At 37.6% G+C, this 18,182-nt stretch overlaps 1 protein-coding gene across 1 annotated transcript in view; it reads right to left on the reverse strand.

The window, feature by feature from the left end:
• LOC143387691 (transport and Golgi organization protein 1 homolog) overlaps positions 1 to 17,889 on the reverse strand; it is a 50,833-nt gene extending 32,944 nt beyond the window's left edge. Inside the window, exons 1-3 of the mRNA XM_077108125.1 lie at positions 17,820 to 17,889; positions 4,246 to 4,379; positions 1,298 to 1,384 (exon numbers count right to left, since the gene is read on the reverse strand). Of these exons, the coding sequence (XP_076964240.1) occupies positions 1,298 to 1,384; positions 4,246 to 4,374 (216 nt within the window). The 5' untranslated portion in view covers positions 4,375 to 4,379; positions 17,820 to 17,889. The remainder of the gene's footprint in view (positions 1 to 1,297; positions 1,385 to 4,245; positions 4,380 to 17,819) is intronic.
• Between the last annotated feature and the right edge of the window lie 293 nt (positions 17,890 to 18,182).

Here is an 18,182-nt window from a genome sequence, read left to right on the forward strand (position 1 = left end):
AGATTCAACAAGTTATACACCTTCCTCTTCATCAGGGTTTCACAGTCACTAAGACCTCTCTCAGGACTATCTATATATTTATTTAGTCTTCCTTCTTGCCACTAGTAAGCAAATTGACATATAAAAGGAGCCATAGTATGAATGGAAATTTTTTTAAAAATTTCCATCTCCTAATTAAATCTTCATAATATTCTGTGGGGGTTCTGGGGGTGGGGGAGGCAGTTCAATGTAGTAGGGATGAGTGATTTCCTCTCCCCATCACATGCATTTCTAAGCCATGAGGGATGCATGTAATGGGAAACATAATGAAAAGGCAGAGTTCAAAACAAATGAGTTCTCTGTAATCAGTGAACTGCTGTCACAGCTTAAATCCCAAGAACTAACTCTCTTTACCAACAATGAAGTCCAACAAGCAACAGAAGTGATTTTATGGCCCCTGAGATTATGAAGAAATTTTAGGAACAGCAACAACAAACAGGATGACTTTATCCATTCACCCCATCTAATCTAAGAACTATCCTAGCCTAGCAGCTTGCATATTCTACAGCCACTACAAAGAGCTGCCCAAAGATGTTTCAATGTTGGTGGGCATCAATTACTACACAATTTAAAACTCTAGAAAATAATCAGCTGAAGTGAGAATTCTAGAACACGAAATCCTTTCAGTCACAAAATCAATTTAAGTCAGAGCACAATACAGGAATGCTGTATAAAGGAAGCAGTTGGGGCCTTAAAAGATCTGAGACTGAACATCACCTGAAACACTCAGGTCCCCTTTTCCAAATCTATAACATGACTAGGATCCCATATATGACTAAGAATAAGAAAACCTTTGTAAGTACGTATTTCTAGCCTAGTATAAAAGTTAGAGTTTATTAATTTAACCTAAATATACTTAAAATGTCTAATAACTATCCAATGAGTAGTTTTCAAGTTGGAATACCTCCTTTTGCCTGTAAAATGAAATTATTTACCTCTTAAATTTAATAGCCAAGTACAAATATATTACATTATTTATTTTTCACATATAAAACAGAAGAGAAAAGCCCTATAGTTGAGTAAACAGCCTTCTATAAGAATATCTGTTTCAATATATTAGAAAACTCTCAGATTATAATATAATCACCCTTGAATGCCTTTCAAACTTTTTTTTATAGGTAGTCTGATTTCAAATGAAAATCTGATACACAAATGTTATAAACACATTATAAAACTTTCAGAAGCAGTTAACTGAATATAATGGGTGGATTTATAAGCCAGTTTACAATTGAGAACAAAAAAGAAATCCATAACTTACATCTGTTGAAATTTGTAGCTCTTCTTTAGTATATTCACGAACTACTTTGATGAAATCTTTCAGAAAATAATCAAAAATATGGCCAACCTATAGTGCAAAGGAGACAAATATAAAATAAATTCTGTACAAGAAATATAAATAAGAGATTCTCAGAAGTGGCAGGAAATATACACATAATAGATAGGTATATGGTATAACCAAGAAAGAAAGTTGCTATAACAATTACACTGAGATTATTATTCCAAATACAGAACTGTTAAAACAACATTTCCAACCACTGAAGTTTTCTTTTTTACATTTAGCTTAATTCTCAACACAGAGCATATAAAGTTAAGACTTCTGAAGTAAATAAAAGATTTGCATAGGAGATTATTGTATATTATATGGTTAAAACTATATAAATCAAAGCTGGTTATAAATGCAATTCCAAATAACCTCTAGCAAGAATTTACCTGTACATTTTGTAGCATTGCTCATAAACCAATATTTATGTCTTTCTTAACCAATACATAACAGTCATGAAAATTAATAAGTAAAAACAATACAAAATCTCTAAAATGTATTACCACTATAGCAAATGTATTGATAGTATATGCTTTCCTAGCTTTTTCCAAATCTACTTTTACAAGTACTTGGGGAGAAAATAAAATTACAATATAATGCATACTAAACCACATATCAAGCTTCAGTTTCACCCAAAATAAATCCTCTGCAGAAAAGAACCCCATTTATTTTCAGCACCAACAGCTAAATTATATGAAGTTACATAAAGTGTACAAAAGGTATATAAAGTTCCCCTTGAGAAAGACACTCTTATTACTAACTACTGACTAAAAGGAATAGAAGATTCTTGCCAATAATTAAAGGAAACTGATAGGCAAATCAAACGCCCAAAAAAGAAAATTAAAAAAGGCATCTTATCACTAACTCTAAAATATCCCCATTCATGAATGTTCTTGTTATATCTAGAAACCATCTGAGAGCCAGTATTAGTGGTAGAATACTGCCATGAAGATTAGATAAGACGGAGCAATTAAAAGCTTCATCACTGGCAGATAAAGTCTGAGACTCTAGAAAATCAACAACATTGCAGAATGAAAACTAAAAACTCAAAAGGAGAATCATTTTGAAAACTAAAGTGTTTTTAATTTCCTAAGTATAACATTCATGACATGAGAGGCGAGTCTGAGGGGAAATACACTTTTCCCTTCTGATGAAAATTCTATTAAGGTTAAATTTGGAAAAGGAAAAAAAAACCAGAGATGTATGGAGAAAGGAAACACATTTATCTCTTATTAATCTGTGTCAATTGAGACCATAGATTATATAAAGCTCCATAATTACACACTGGGTGGTATCCCATTTCTTGTGATATGAAAAAAAATGATGCAGAATCATGGAGGCTCATGACTGGAAATAATTTTTATACCTAATTTTGCTCCCATACATCATCCCTGCTGAGGTGCTGCTGATTTGATTTGTGGGTGGGGAGCAAAGAACTGCCAGAAGAGAACAAATTCTGCATAAGCTACTATCAGAACAAATGTACTTAAGTGCCACTGCCCTGAATGGAAATATTCAAAAGGAAGATGGATTAGACAGGGGTCCTTTCCTAACTGAGTTTTTCACTTTATAGGGAGCTAAGATAAAACACAACCTGACTGAAGGCAAAGAAGACAAATGAATGCCACAGGAGCAATGCAAACAAAGTGCCACCCAAACACTCATCAGTCGGCAAAGATCCTTTCTGGTCAGGTGCTGAAAGCAGGGCTCCTCAGGAAGACAGGATGAGTGCTGCCACCCAGAATGGCAAGAGTCCTAGGGATGAACATAGTTAACAGGCTACAATGTGACAGGAGAAAATGTAAATCAAGCCCATTTATCCAAAAGTTCAAAGAAGGGGAGAAAGACGACTACTGTATGAAAAATGCCACTTGGGTACATGGAAAAACAGTTCCAAGTTTAAAGATTACGAATCCTATTTGGTATACTTGAAAGAAACAATAGATGGTTCTTTATATGGAGTACTGCAACTGGGACTCTGTCTAAATATAAAGTTTGTACCTAAAGGCACCAAGTTTCAAGATCATTCCCTAAGAATCAGAAATGGCAACAAAATGAAACTAGTTTTCCCATAGGGATTACTCTTATTTTCTGCTGTGTGGTATTTTATTTAGGGTGAGAACTTTCAGGGATGCAACCCGGAATGTCTCTAAACTGGAACATTCCTACAGTCATCAAAGACCCTTGCTACTATTTTAAGTAAACAATCCACATATCACATTTAAATGAAAAGGACAATACTCATAAGTCTCTCAATGAGGTCACTCCTTGTGAATCTCCCCATTTAAAATATCAAAGCATGATATAAACAATGTCATGTCTTTCATCAGAAGATCCATACAACTGGCTAGAAGTAGAACCCCTGGGGGAACCTTCAGGCATAGATTATAGGAAAAGCAGGAAATGGATGACCCAGAAGTTGCAAAAAAGAAAAAAAAGCACATAATGAACATAATATTCTGCTTTTTTAGAGTAAAAACAGCACAAATGATTAGGTAAAATACACAAAAAATCAACTTTAAATATGCATGCCTGAGTTACTATCTCAGACTTAATTTACAGGATTAACTCTAATGTCCTTGAATCCTTCCCTTTTGAAGCAGCAAAGCTAAGAATTGTCAGGTTTTCACCATGACAACCTTTATGATGTGTAGAGCCTTCTGGAACTTGATGTGAGGGGTAGCAACCACAACCAGTTCAGTTCTGTTTCAGAAAGTCTACTGACTTTCTATGCTGTGCCAGGCCTAAGGCATGTTAGGAGTACAGGGCCTGGCAGAGAGGTTAGGTTAACTCTACAAAGACCCCAAGAAATCAGTCATTTAAATCTACACTGCTGAAAAACGCATCAAAAGTAAGAATATAACACCTGTCAAACTTTTACTTACACTTCTGGCCCAAAGTTCTGGTGATACCTCTGCCAGTTTATAGTAGACATATACAGGGTCACCTTTTTTAAAATTCACAAAACGACAATCTGGGCCTCTGAAATCTTCAAGAGCTTCACCTCGGTACATTAACACTGTATATGAACATTGAAAAAAGAAAAACAAACATTAGAATTTGATTTTTCACGATCCACATTGACCCATCAGGAAATATGAATCCCACTATGAACAAAAATCAAATTTTTCCAGTACTCTCTGGAATCACTTTTAATTCACCTGCTCAAAGTATCTAAAATTCTTCAAGATTTTATTGCTATAAAATACAATATTCCCTGCAATTAGACAAGGGAAAAGGAAGCTTCTCTATTTTTCTCTGTGCTGAGAAATAAAAAGCAATGTGGCTACCACCAATCATGGCTGGTTTCAGTGAAACTCTTGGTTCTTGCAGGCCTCAATTTTTTTCTGTTTCATAATCATAAAAAGCTTCATTTTGCAAATATGTAAATCCAAGTGTAGACACAGACAGGCTTAAGTATGGCTTCATGCAGAGGTAATAGGGAGGGAAGAGGGAAGAATGTCCAGGAACCTCCAAGGGGTTAATTAACTTGAACTAACCGCTAAAAGACATTACCTTTAAGTGGCTGCAAGTGCTACCATGCAACCATAAACACTGTCAATTTCATTTGCAGAAGAGTTGCTGTCTCTGTGTTCAGGATCTGGGTAAATTACCAGGAAATGTATTTTCTCTGAGCAAATATTGTTGACTATATCCAACATTAAGATTGTTTCAAAACATCCTCATTAATATCAAAAATCAAAAGTGGGTATCCTATCTGACAAGGAACAAGTTTAACCATGAGAAAAGGTCAGGCAATACCTTCATGCTTAAAATGCAGGACTAGAATCACAATTGATCTAGAAACTGGTAGAAGCAACATTTTTCTTTTGGTTGACCAAATACACAGTTTCTGATTTAAGATGAAATGGACAATAGATGTATGTAAAAAGCACAAAGAAGAAATGGAAATAACACTTTTTCTAAAGGCCAATTAGCAGTAAAATACACAAGAATGTGTGTTTTATAAAAATATATGTCTGAGGAACAAACACAGATTTGGAGAGGGTAACTTGTTATTTTGAAGCTAAAATAGGACTATTTTCAAAACTGTCAGCATCCTAATTCATAGATAATTAAGAGGCCAAGTTGAAGGTGAGAGACACTTTAAGGTGGGGAATTCTCATCACAAGTGGAAATGGCAATGTTTCTCTTGTTCCCCCTTAGGTCATAGAGGATTTACAAATCAGTAATATATTAGGTGACAACATAATGCATACTATGGAGCACCTATTTAGTTATTTTTTTTTTTTGGAGCACTTATTTGGAAGGCACACAAGGACACCTGATATACACACCTCACTACTTCCTACAACACAACACAGACCCACCTGTTGTGTTTGGTCACATCTGTTTGGACACAGGCCATTTCTCAAGCTATGTTACCCCACTGAACCTTACCAACACCATGTCTTAGTACTGAGGAAGCATCAGTGATGAGATTGTCCAGGTAGCCCACATAGGATAGCGCTTGACAGCAAAGAATAGCAAACATTCTACCATGCTGGAAGCCTGATTTTGTTCACCCAAAACTGAAAGGAAATATCATGGCAGCTGCTTTGCTTTTCTGAGTGTTTATTTACTCCAGCCTTAGGGTTACCTCTAGGAACAGCTTAACATATATTGGAAACATCTTTTTTCTTTATGGGAGTGGAACAAACAATTCAAATTATAAAATTTGTTTTTGGTAACACCAATTTAGGCATAAAGAGCTCAATGGTAAACTTCTTGGCCTTTTCAGCATGAATATTTTAAAATATGTACTGCTTACAATTTATGGACAACATGGTCATCAAGTTACAAGGTTACTAGAAACCAAGCAGGAGGCCAAAAGAAGAATTCTGGGCCAGTAAATATATAGAGGAAAGAGGTTCCAACAACACTAGCAACTGAGTCTAAAACTGAATTGGCTTATAAAAATCTTGGAGTATTTATTATTGTTATTGCAACAAACCTCTTCATCTGAATCTGAATGGCTACATCCTCCCCACCGCCCACCTCCAATCCAGGACTGGGAAGCAATTCTGTCCGCTTCCTGCACACAGAAGAGGCTGCAGTTCCCAGGTGGCCAGTGCAGATCCTTGGCCTCTTTCAAAAGCAAAAGATTACTGGCCCACCTGCTACCCTACCTCAAATATGAAGGGAGGCTTCTATGCACAGAAATGACAGGTTGAAGCAGAGACGGGGCCGAGACCTTGGAACACATTGCGTGCCTGGACTTGGTGCTCTTCCCAAGCCTAAACTCTAGTCCCTGTTAAAAGGCAAAACCAGCCCAATCCCCAGTGCAACAAAAAAAACGAAGGGGCCAGTGAGCCTTTCCCAAGGAGCCCCACCATCAACCTGCCACTGGGATTAAGGCCACCTAGCCCTGGAGAGCATCTGCCCTGATACCGCACCGGCCCAGGTCCCTGTGGCGGGGGCAGAAAAGCGCTCTGCTACAGTGTGGGGAGCCCCGGGCGCGTGGCGCGCAACCCCATCACCCATTGAGATCCTAGGCAAATCCTGGAAGGGAATGAACTGAGAGCTGTCCCGGGGGAATCGTGTTTCCCAACCCCCGCCTCAGTCAGTAGAGAAAAATAAAACGCTGGCAACAAGTGGGAGTCCAAACCCCCGCAACCCGAGCGGGCTGGCGGGGGCGCAGGCAGAGCCGGAGTGGGCACACGCAGGGTCCCGAGGCTCTTGTCACTCCTGCACCCCACCCGTCGTCCTTCGACCCCCTAGCCCAGCCCGCAGGGCTGGGGACTGGGAGATCAGAGCCCCATGCAGCCCTGAAGAGCCACCGCGGAGACCCCGGGCCGCCCACCCGCCTGCGCACTCACTGCTGCATTCGTCCTCTGCACAGAGTTTGTGCTTCCAGAAGCGCTGGCCAGTGCTCGGGTCCGGTTGGCCCAGTACTCGCCAGGTCGGACAGAGCACGAACAGCCAGAAGAGCAGCCCCGGAGCCGCAGCCATGTTGTGGTCACCTCGGGGAGCCGGTGACGCGGTGGAGTAGGCTGCGGCGGGCATCGGGGCTCAGGGGGCAGGGTGGGTAGCAAGGCGCAGAGGGGCGGCACCCGGGAAGGCTTCAGCCTTTCCCGGTTGACACGTCAGCAGGGATATATGGGGGTCGATGCACTGGCTCTACTGGGGAATGCAGGGAGCCGGAGCTCCCCGTCCTTCTCTAGTGGAGACCTGCTCCTCAACTGAAGACCTTCTCCTCTAGTCGCTGCCGTGGCAACTAGGACTCTCTTTCTCGTCCAATCACCTGCCTTTGCTTCGGTGCCCTCACAAGCGACCCTCCGCATGATTCCATTCGCCACCCACCATCCCCCGCCACTCCGCCAACCGGTCTTTTCTGGCTTTCATCAACTTCTCATTTGTGGTCCATCCTGAACTAGCCTACTCCACTTCACCATCACTCCCATCCCCCATTCCTGGTCTGGTACCACCTTTTCTGAACTACCAAATCCCACCCATGACTTGTCACAGCTAGTCTATGGTTCCAAGCTCCCTCCCCTTCAAACTCCTAGAGGTTCCTTGAAGCCCCACCCCAATCCCTCTGATTAGGAAAGGGGAAAGTGGGAAAGTGAATGGAACTGTGAGTGAGGGTGTAAACTGGAGACTATGGCCTGCTTTTTTTTAAGGCGGGGACAAGTGAGGGCAGAGAGATGGACAGTAGTCTTCGGGCTAAGATCTTGAGATTCTTATCTTTATCCATAAGGGAAGAAATCATTTAATTCAACAGCATATTTTTAACTTTCATTTTGTGCTACCATTCATGCCAGATGCTGGACAAAGCCCTAGCATGGTGTGGGAGTGGATGAAAATCAAAAGACAAGATATCTGGTCCTGGTCTGAAAAAGTCCACAACTTCGTGGGAACCAACTGTCAAAACTGGTTGTCAGAGAAGAAAGCAATTAGCTAACATTTCTTGAACACTTTCTTTATGTCCAGTTGTTATTCTGAAGGTTTTATACATATCAATTCATTTAATCTTCATAACAATAGTACCTTACAGTAGTAGTAGGTCCTATTCCAATCCTTATTTTAGAGTAAATTGAGGCAGTCACACATCCAGTTGAAAGGTTAATAAAACAGGTACTTGTTACTCTGTTTTTCTGTATGCTCAACAAAACACCGTTGAAATCTTAAAAAAACTGTCTGCTAATCTTGTTCCCAGAATGTGCTGTCCCCAACTGCCAAACTGTTTGCTAATCTTGTTCCCAGAATGTGCTGTCCCCAACTGCCAAACTGCAGAATGTAACTTCCCTCCCTGCCCTCTTCAAGGAAAGTATATAAGCTCTGCTTAAGCTGTTGTCAGGGCTCTTTGCTCTCTCTTTGCTCTGTTCAAGTGAGCTCTGAGCCCCAGCATGCTGGTCAATAAACCCTTTGCCATTGCATGAGATAGTCTCTTGGTGGTCTCTTCCTCCAACGCTCGCCTGACCTTTACACAGTGAGTAATGGAGCTAAGTTTCAAACCCAAGGAGTAGACTCCTTTTCATCACAACCCATCAACTAACAAGCAAATGTTGTACTTTCTGACAAGAGGAGCAAAATATGATTTAAATCATAATATAGCTGAATTACTGATATGTACAGTTAAGGGGGGGAAAGGCACAAGCTAGCCAGTCTTCTTTCCAAGTAAGCATTTGAAACATGCCCAGAATCTGACCACTCCTCTGCATCTGCTAAGCCAATATACAGGCCAAACCCACATCATAAGTCACCTGAATGATTTCCATAGCCTTCTTCTGTCCTTGCTTCTGCCCTCATTTTCCCCAATATCTACTGTCCTGATGGCAACTAGACTGATATTTTTAAATATAAATTTGATTGTGTCTCTCTGTTCAAAATCTTCCTATAGCTTCCCATTTCCAAATAAAAGGCAATGACTTTAGCCAGGCCTGGTCGTACTCATCTGTAATCCCAGAAGCTCAGGAGGCTGCCAGGAGGATCCTGAGTTCAAAGCCAGCCTCAGAAATGTAGTGAGTCCCTAAGCAACTCAGTGAGACCCTACCTCTAAATAAAATATTTTAAAAAGGACTGTGGGTGTTGCTCAGTGTTTAAGTGCCCCTGGAGGTTCAATCTCTGGTATCAGGAAAAAAAAGGAAAAAAAGCCATGACTTTATTATGGACTGCCCTGCCTTATTATGGACTGCTCTTAATCAATGTGACTCCCCTCATCCTTTTCTCCCCATTTCCTAGCATTCTTCTCTTGCTCTGTTAGTTCCATTTAAATACACCAAGCCCACCCCTGCTTCAGAGCATTTACACTTGCAACTTTGCCTCAACCTTAACTCCCCAAATCATCTGACTAGCTAACTACCCCCCTCACTTTATCATGTCTTTGCAACAGTGGCATTTCATGTGATAAAGGCCTTCCCTACACAAAATAGAGCCTCTTGCCATGACTATCAAGCCCATCACCCTGCCTTTCTTTCTCTTCATACTTGCCTTACCACTTTAGACTTCTATTACTACTTGCCTTACATTTGTTTATCTACTTGACTGCTCCAACCCAACCTCAAACACAATTTCCAAGACAAGCAGGAAATTAGTTGTTTTGTTCACTACTGTTATATCAGTGACTAGGGAAATGCCTAGAATGTATGAGAGAGTTAACAAATGATTTGTTGGATAAACTCATGGTTCCAATGATATTATAAATATACTACACTATTAACCTAAACACATATATTAACTATTAAGCCCCCATATATAAACAGTACTGAGAGGAAATAAGCTATGGGAACAAGGCATTTAAGGTCTACCTCTCAGCAGCATGCATCCTCAACTCCAGGAATGAACCCCTGAATGTTTGTATTGAATAAAAACATAGTTGTTGTGGAGAGTAATTGTTTGGTTACATGATACTGGAATATTTAAGTAGATCTTTAAAAACTAGTTTTAATTTTTTCTTATTTTTCTTATTATAGAATATGGTATGTTGTAGAATTTTTCTTATTATAGAATAGAGATTAATGATAATTCATTGATGGAAAAATCAGAATAGCAAAATGATCTAATTGCATATTATCTTCTTGATATTTACTTTGACTCATAATCAGATATAATTTTATATGCATAGTTAGTGCTTCCAGTTACTGAAGAACCAGCTGCTTAGTTTGTAGAGTTTTCAATATTTTGATTTACCAGTATTATTTTTTAAACTTATTGCCTTAAAGACATATTAACTAGTCTGGTGGATGAGAAGAAAATTTCTCAACTGGCCACAATAAGGTAGTGGGAGTTCTTTCTACCAGGATACATACAATTAGTGGATGAATCAGCATTCACTTTTACTCATAGCATTTAAATATGTTGCATTGATGTTTAATATAAGGTTATGTTAAAAACCTTCAGAAAAGTAACAGGATAGAATGTGGTGGTGATTGTTGGCATGGAGATAAATAATCTTAAGTGCATTATTCTTTAATACCTCAAAGGGAATTCTTATGGGGTAAGGGTTGAGTAATTGTTAAAGGTAAATGTATCCAGTTTGGGTGGAGGGGACATAAAATTCTAAGTATGAAGGGTTCCGAATGTCAGAGTACAATCTAAATGAGTCAAGAAAAACATATCTGAAACAAATAATTGGCAGCATAATAACATATACCATTGGAAACTTGTGAAGGCACTTGCCTAGGAGCATTCAGAAGGCCTAACACTGCCGTTACCAGGAAGAACCTCATCTATTGTAAATGATGTGCCAGAGAATAGTGTTAAACATTATGGAGGACTAAATCTCTCCAAGAGGGGCAACAGATTTACCCTCGCATATGAAACATTGGAAAAAAGTGGACAAAATACAAACAACAACAGTTCTCAGATATTAGATAGTAAGCAGCATAAGAGTGACCTCTAAGATAAAGTTAAGCATGAGAGATGAGTGCTAGGATTATCCCAATTTACTCCCTGGAAAGAATTTTTCAGGCCACATTCAGAGAAGGAAAACTCAAATAGAAAATCTCCTGAGTTGAAGAGATGGATTTTAAAAGTCTGAAGAGACTGATGCAGGTAGAAGTCACAGATCAGAGTAAAGGAGAGAGTAGAGAACTGCAGAGGGAGAGAGAGTGTGTACATGTACTAGCTCTCTAGACATCTATGAAGGGTTCCCTTGAAGTCTGTGGTTAAGTAAGAATGGGCACACATGTAAGGCCAGAGAAAGAATCTTCAGAAAGGAACAGGATGGAAGGTGGTGGTGATTGTTGGCATGGAGATCAATTTTTGTAATCACCAGCTGGAATGGAAAATCTATAATAAAAGGGCATCAAGTAACATAGTCAGTAAAAGGCAAAAATTAGCCCAAAATTGAAGGTAAATCCTGTCTACAGAATCTTAAAAAGATAAAAATGTTTCCAAGATAGTTCAGAAAAAAGCTGTACACAGCTCAAGAATATTTAAAAGAATACAAAATATGTTTCCAAGATAGTTCAGCAAAAAGCTGTACACAGCTCAAGAATATTTAAATGAATACAAAATATCCAATACTCAACAATGTAAATTCACAATGTTTGGAATCCAATAAAAATGTATGAGGCATGCAAAGAGGTAGGAAAATATAACCCATGTTGAAAAGGAAATTAAGAGAAATGATCATTAATTACACTGTGATAGAGTTATTATACAAGGACATTAATACAGTTGTATACCATATGTTCAAGATGCTATGGAAAAGCATAAGCATGTAAAGGAGAAAAAAGAAGATATAAAAGTGATCTAATTCAAACTCAGATAAAACAATGGCTAAGGTGAAAATTACACTGTATGAGATTAACAGCAAATTCTACATTGAAGAAGTCAATGTCAGCAAACTGAATATGCAGTGATAAAGACTCTCCAAAATGAAACACAGAGAAAGAGATTGAACTGAACAGAGCATCAGTATGCACAGCTTCAACCAGTCCAATATATGTGTTATGGTAGTTCCTAAAAGAGGTGAGAAAAACACATTTGAAGAAATAATAAATAAAAATGTTCTATATCTGATGAACACTCAGATTCAAAAAGCTCAATGAACAAGAAAAATGATAAAGATGACACAAATATACACTAAATGCTTAAAACCAGTGCTAAGAAAAAAACTGAAAAGCATCTACAGAAAACAGATACCATTATGTACAAAGAAGTGAGAGTAAAATGTCAAAATTCATTCAAGAACCATGCAAACCAGAAAACAGTACATCAATATTTTCAAGTTCTGAAAGAAAAAAAACACTGACATCCTAGAATTGCATTTCAAATGAAAATATATTTCAAAATGATGTAGTCTTTAATGCAAAAGAATTAAGTTAAACCCTAACCCACATAAAAATTACCTCAAAATGGACCACAGACATCAATGTAAGAACTCAAAATGGACAACACATATATGTGTATGAACCAAAACCAAATGTAAGAAAGCATAAGGAAATCTTGGAGTAGACAATGACTTTGTAGTTAAGACACCAAAGGCCCAAGCACCAAAAGAAAAAAATAATAAAGTAATAAACTTCATCAAATTTAAAACTTTTAAAGGCTACCATCGAAGAAAGTGAAAATACAATCATAGAAGAAAATATTTACAATTCATGTAGTTAGAATATAACTACCTAGAATATATAAGCAATTCTTATTGTTCAATATGAAAAGACAAATGGCAAGAAATTAGAATAGACATTTCTCCAAAGAAAATAAGCAAAAGCCAATAAGCAAATGAAAGGATACCCAGCACCATTAGGGAAATGTACAACCTCAGTGAGATACTACTTCACATCTATTAAGATGGTTATAATCAAAAAGGTAATAATAAGTTGGCAAGGATGTGGATCAATGGGAGCCCTCACACACTACTGGTAGGGATAGACTACAGACCTAAATGTAGCAGCTAAACCTATACAACTTCTGGAAGAAAATATAAAAAGCTGCTTGGCAGAGACTCTCTCTGCCTCATGCTCTCTTTTTTCTCTCTCTCCTCTCAGAAATAGATCAGACTTAAAAACTTTGTCTCATGCTGGGCGTGGTGGTACATACCTGTAATACCAGTGGCTCAAGAGGCTGAGGCAGAGGGATTGCAAATTCAAAGCCAGCCTCAGCAAAAGTGAGGCACTAAGCAACTCAGTGAGACCCTGTCTCTAAATAAAATACAAAATAGGACTGGGGATGTGGCTCAGTGGTGGTATGCCCCTGAGTTCAATCCCCAGTACTAAAAACAACAACAACAACAAACTTTGTCTATTCTATATTCATTGTTATGGAAATGGAAAGGTAAGCTGACAGACTAGGACAAAGTATTGGCAAAACATATATCTCTCAAGAGAATGATATCTAGGATATACAAATGATTCTTGCAACTTATTAATAAGAAAAATTACCCAATTTGAAAAGATGGGCAGAAGATTTTTTTCTTCACCAAAGTAGATACAAATATGGTGAATGTGCACATGAAAGGATATCCAACATAATTTGAAATGTAAATCAAAACTGCAGTGTTATTACACATACAGTAGGATGGACAAAATTTAAGACTGATCATAACAAATGTTGACAAAGATGAAGACTATGGTATCTCTCTTAGAACTGCAGACTGTAACATGTAGTACAAACAATGGCACAAACTGTTAGAAAACTGTTTGGCAGTTGCTTTAAAAATTAAATCACATCTGTCGAGATATTTACTCCAGAGAAATAAAAGCATACATCCACACTGAGACTTGTGCACAACTATTCATGGTGGTTTTATTTGTAATAGTAAAAAAGTCCCCAATGTTGGACTGTGGGAACATGTCATGCCTCAGAACCCTTATACTCATATTAACCATATAGTAGGCATTTGATTACTAACTATTCCATGAATGTAGAGATTGATTTTTTTACTGTTAATAGAACTTCTCTTTTATTAAATATAACAGCCAAAAGAAAATCACGTATAGCACAATGAATTATCACAAAGTAAACATATCCATTAAACCCTAACCCAGGTCAAGAGATTGGACATCAAATGCACCTTCATGAGCCCTCTCTCATTGCTCCCCTAATTATTCCCTCCGCTCCCCCAGAGTTAGGCACTATTTTAACTTCTAATGACAAGGATTAGTTTTGCCTGTTTTGTTACTTTATTCAGTGTAATCATACACATGTGTTCTTTGGTGTGTGGCTTTTTTAGCTCCATATGTATTTTTATAAGATTTATCCAAGTTGTTGAATATGAATGTACTTCTTATTTTCATTGCTTAATAATTTTCCACTGTATAAATATAACCTGGTTTTCTTAAAAAAAATCCCCAATGTATATCAATAGGAAAATAGATAATAAATTTTGGAAACATACTTAGCAAGAATAAAGAACTATTGATAATAGCAAAAACAGGGAGATTCTGAATGAAATAAACTAGACAAAAAGTAATATGCATTGAAAAATTCTTTTTTTTTGTACTCCCTAGTACAAATATCCAAGGGTGCTCTACTGCTGAGCTACATCCCCAGCCCTTTTTATTTTATTTATTCTTTTATTATTATTATTATTTATTTTTTTATTTATTTATTTATTTTTTTTTTTTTTTGCTATCAGAGATGGAACTCTTGGGAACTCAAGCACTGAGCCACATCCCCAGCCCTCTTTTGTATTTTATTTAGAGATAGGTCCCACTGAGTTACTCAGGGCCTCATTAAGTTGCTAAGGTTGGATTTGAACTCCCAATTCTCCTGTTTCACCATTCTGAGCCGCTGGGATTACAGGTGTGTGCCACCATGCCCAGTTTAGTTTTTATTTTGAAACAGAGTCTGGCTCAGTTCCCCAAGTTTACCTCAAACTTTCGATCCTCCAGCCTCAGCCTCCTAAATATCTCGGATTACAGACTCTGCCACCACCTCCCAGCAGATTCAGTTATATTTAAAGGTAGAAAGTTATAAACCAGGTGAATCCTAGTAAAGGTCTTAGTAAAAACTTAATAAAAATAAGAGCACGATGCTTGGTCACAATATGGTAAGTCAGAAAATGACAACAAATATCCATTTTCTCTCAGGTTGACCAGAACAATATCATTTCTCAATGGATTTCAAAGGGTCTCCTTCCTTCTTTCCTTGCCCTCCCTCCCTCCCTTCCTTCCTTCCTTCCTGAGTTTTGGCGTGTGTGTGTGTGTGTGTGTGTGTGTGTGTGTGTGTATGTACTTCATCTTCTGTGCCAGTGTAAGAGGTTTAGGCAATGGATCAACCTTTACACCTGTGCCTAAGGACCCCAATCTTGGATCTATCTCCAAGGGTGGAGGTGAATCTAGATCCTCATTATAATCTCGAAAGTGGGAACTCCTAAAAAATAAACAGGTCTTTATTGGTAACACCAGTTTCCTCTTTGGTAAAAGTTAGTGCAGTGGGAGGGTGGCAAGGGCCCTACCCTGCCACAAAATAAATGCTAAAATGCATTTTGATACAAATCATAAACACTAAAGAGTTAAAAGTAAGAGATGAGTCTTGGGATTTGAGTTAGACCTGGATAAGTACATAAGATTCAGATTCTAAAAAGAGAATAAAAAGCAAGTGAATTAAACAGCATAAGAAAGACTCAGCAGAAAGAAATATGTTTAAAGGACAGTAAAGACACCTCATTTTGCTAAGAGGAAAGGATTCTATAAAGGATGACATATTTGTGTGCTTAGGTCAGATTATGAAATTCCTTGAAAATCAAGCATAAGGATTTAGACTTAATAGAATAAAAATGCAGAAAATATTAGACTTTAAGTAAAGGGATCATATAACTTCAGTGGAATTTAAACAAGTATCTTGTCCTTAAATCCAGGGAAGATGGAGGTTTAGGCTGGGCATGACCACTAGGGCTGAGGCATTCCCCACAATTAAAAAGTCATGTCGAAGTGTACTGTACTAATGGGAGTGAGTCATATACAAGGCAAGGTCTTCTGCCAGCATCTACTGTTTGTCTAGCCCTGACAAATATTATTCCACTTTCAATTGTACAAAGAAAGAAACTCAAACATCTGAAATTGCCACTAATATATGGCATGTATATGAGTTCCTGTTTCTGGTTCTCCCTAATTTACCTTGGCATTCTTTTCATGGAGGTCAAATATTTGGTGTGTTGAAATAAATGCAGAACAGATATTGGGGACATGTGGCCTATACATCTCAATTTCCACAGTGCACTGTTTGGCTTTTTTTAATATTTATTTTTTAGTTTTCAGCAGACACAACATCTTTGTATGTGGTGCTGAGGATCGAACCCGGGCTGCACATATGCCAGGCGAGCACGCTACCACTTGAGCCACATCCCCAGCCCCGCACTGTTTGGATTGATACATTTAGTTTTCAGAAATACAAGTTACTTCCTTACCAGAATAACAGCAGAAGTAAGGAATATAGCCTAAAGGATTGTAGTAAGAGTCAGAAGTCTAATTGTGTGACTATAGGCAAATCATTAACTTTTCTGAGTCTCAGATATTTCATCTATACAAATATGGGTCAAAGTTAAAATTGTATAGTTCATTTTTTAAGAAGAAAATGAGATAATATATGAAAGATTGCCCATTTATGTGATTTAAATAATTAAACAGCAAAATCCTGGCTGTTACAGCCAATATAGACAATTGACAAAGCAACAAAAGTCTTGGCAATAAATGCTTTCATCACTAAGGAGCCATTTTTAGATAGTGCCTACTCTGGAAACTGTTCTCTTCTCACTGAAACAAAGTAAGGCTGATAACATCCTCCCAAAGTGTGCTTGGAAGATCACAAGCACCTCTTGGAGGAGACAGGGAGAGTGGAGGAGAAAATATGTTCTTTGGGATAACATATAGTCTACCAGAGCATACACTGAAGCAAAGCAAGCCCTCCTGAATCTTCAGCATTTTAACTGATGCATGCAGTATAAAATTAGAAACAGGATCATAAACACTATTATGAAGACTATACTCAGCAGGGGACACTGATCAAACATATGGGAAAGTAAGTTCTCTGCGACAGTATGAAAGCTCAGTCTTACCCAAATCCACATGAAATTTGAAATGGTTTGGAATACATAAGAGGATCAGTGAATGACATCAAACCCAAATGATGACATAGAGAATCTGAACATGATCTTTCTCTTATTTCTCACTGATCCCTTAGAACCACCAATAGAAATATAATATTAACTCTACATGTAAATTAAATTTTCTAGAAGTCATATTTTAAAAAGTAAGAGAGATGAGCTTCATTTAATAATACATTTTACATAATTCAATATATTCAAAATGTCATCCTTTTAACTTATAATCAAAATAAAAATATAACTGTTATTTTACACTCTTCATAATAAGTCTTTGATATCTGACTTATGGCACATCTCAGTTCAAACTGGGCACATTTAAAGATAGTCGCAGCATAAGAAAGTAGGGATTGTAAATTAACACTAGGCCATATCATATATTTGCACTTATTTTAAAGAAAAGCCAAGTTTAAAAGTATGTTTATGGTTTTAAAATATTTTTGGCCAACCTCTCTTGGTACTTACGCAGAAGTGAGAAAAGATGATTGAAGGTATCTCAACATCCCTCTTTTTTTTTTTCACTCAGAGGTTAAGATTTCTGTTGCAATAGCTAGGGATTGCATTGTCATTTCAGATGAATCTCAAGTCTGTAATCAAAAAGTGTAAGTCATCATTAGGTTCCTACACTTGTCATTCTTTTATTATTTTTCATTTTTATCTTAAATATATTTACTTCTTGACAAACATAAAGAAATAAAGAATTATATTTAAATGGATAATAAAACAATTTGACTGCATAAAATCCCTTTTCGTTTTAGGTAGACCTACAAACAAGTCACCTGGGTGGTCTATTTTTCTTTGGTAACAGGGATTGAACTCAAGGGCTCT

The sequence above is a fragment of the Callospermophilus lateralis genome, unplaced genomic scaffold, assembly GCF_048772815.1.
Source record: "Callospermophilus lateralis isolate mCalLat2 unplaced genomic scaffold, mCalLat2.hap1 Scaffold_148, whole genome shotgun sequence".
Taxonomy (NCBI): Eukaryota; Metazoa; Chordata; class Mammalia; order Rodentia; family Sciuridae; genus Callospermophilus; species Callospermophilus lateralis.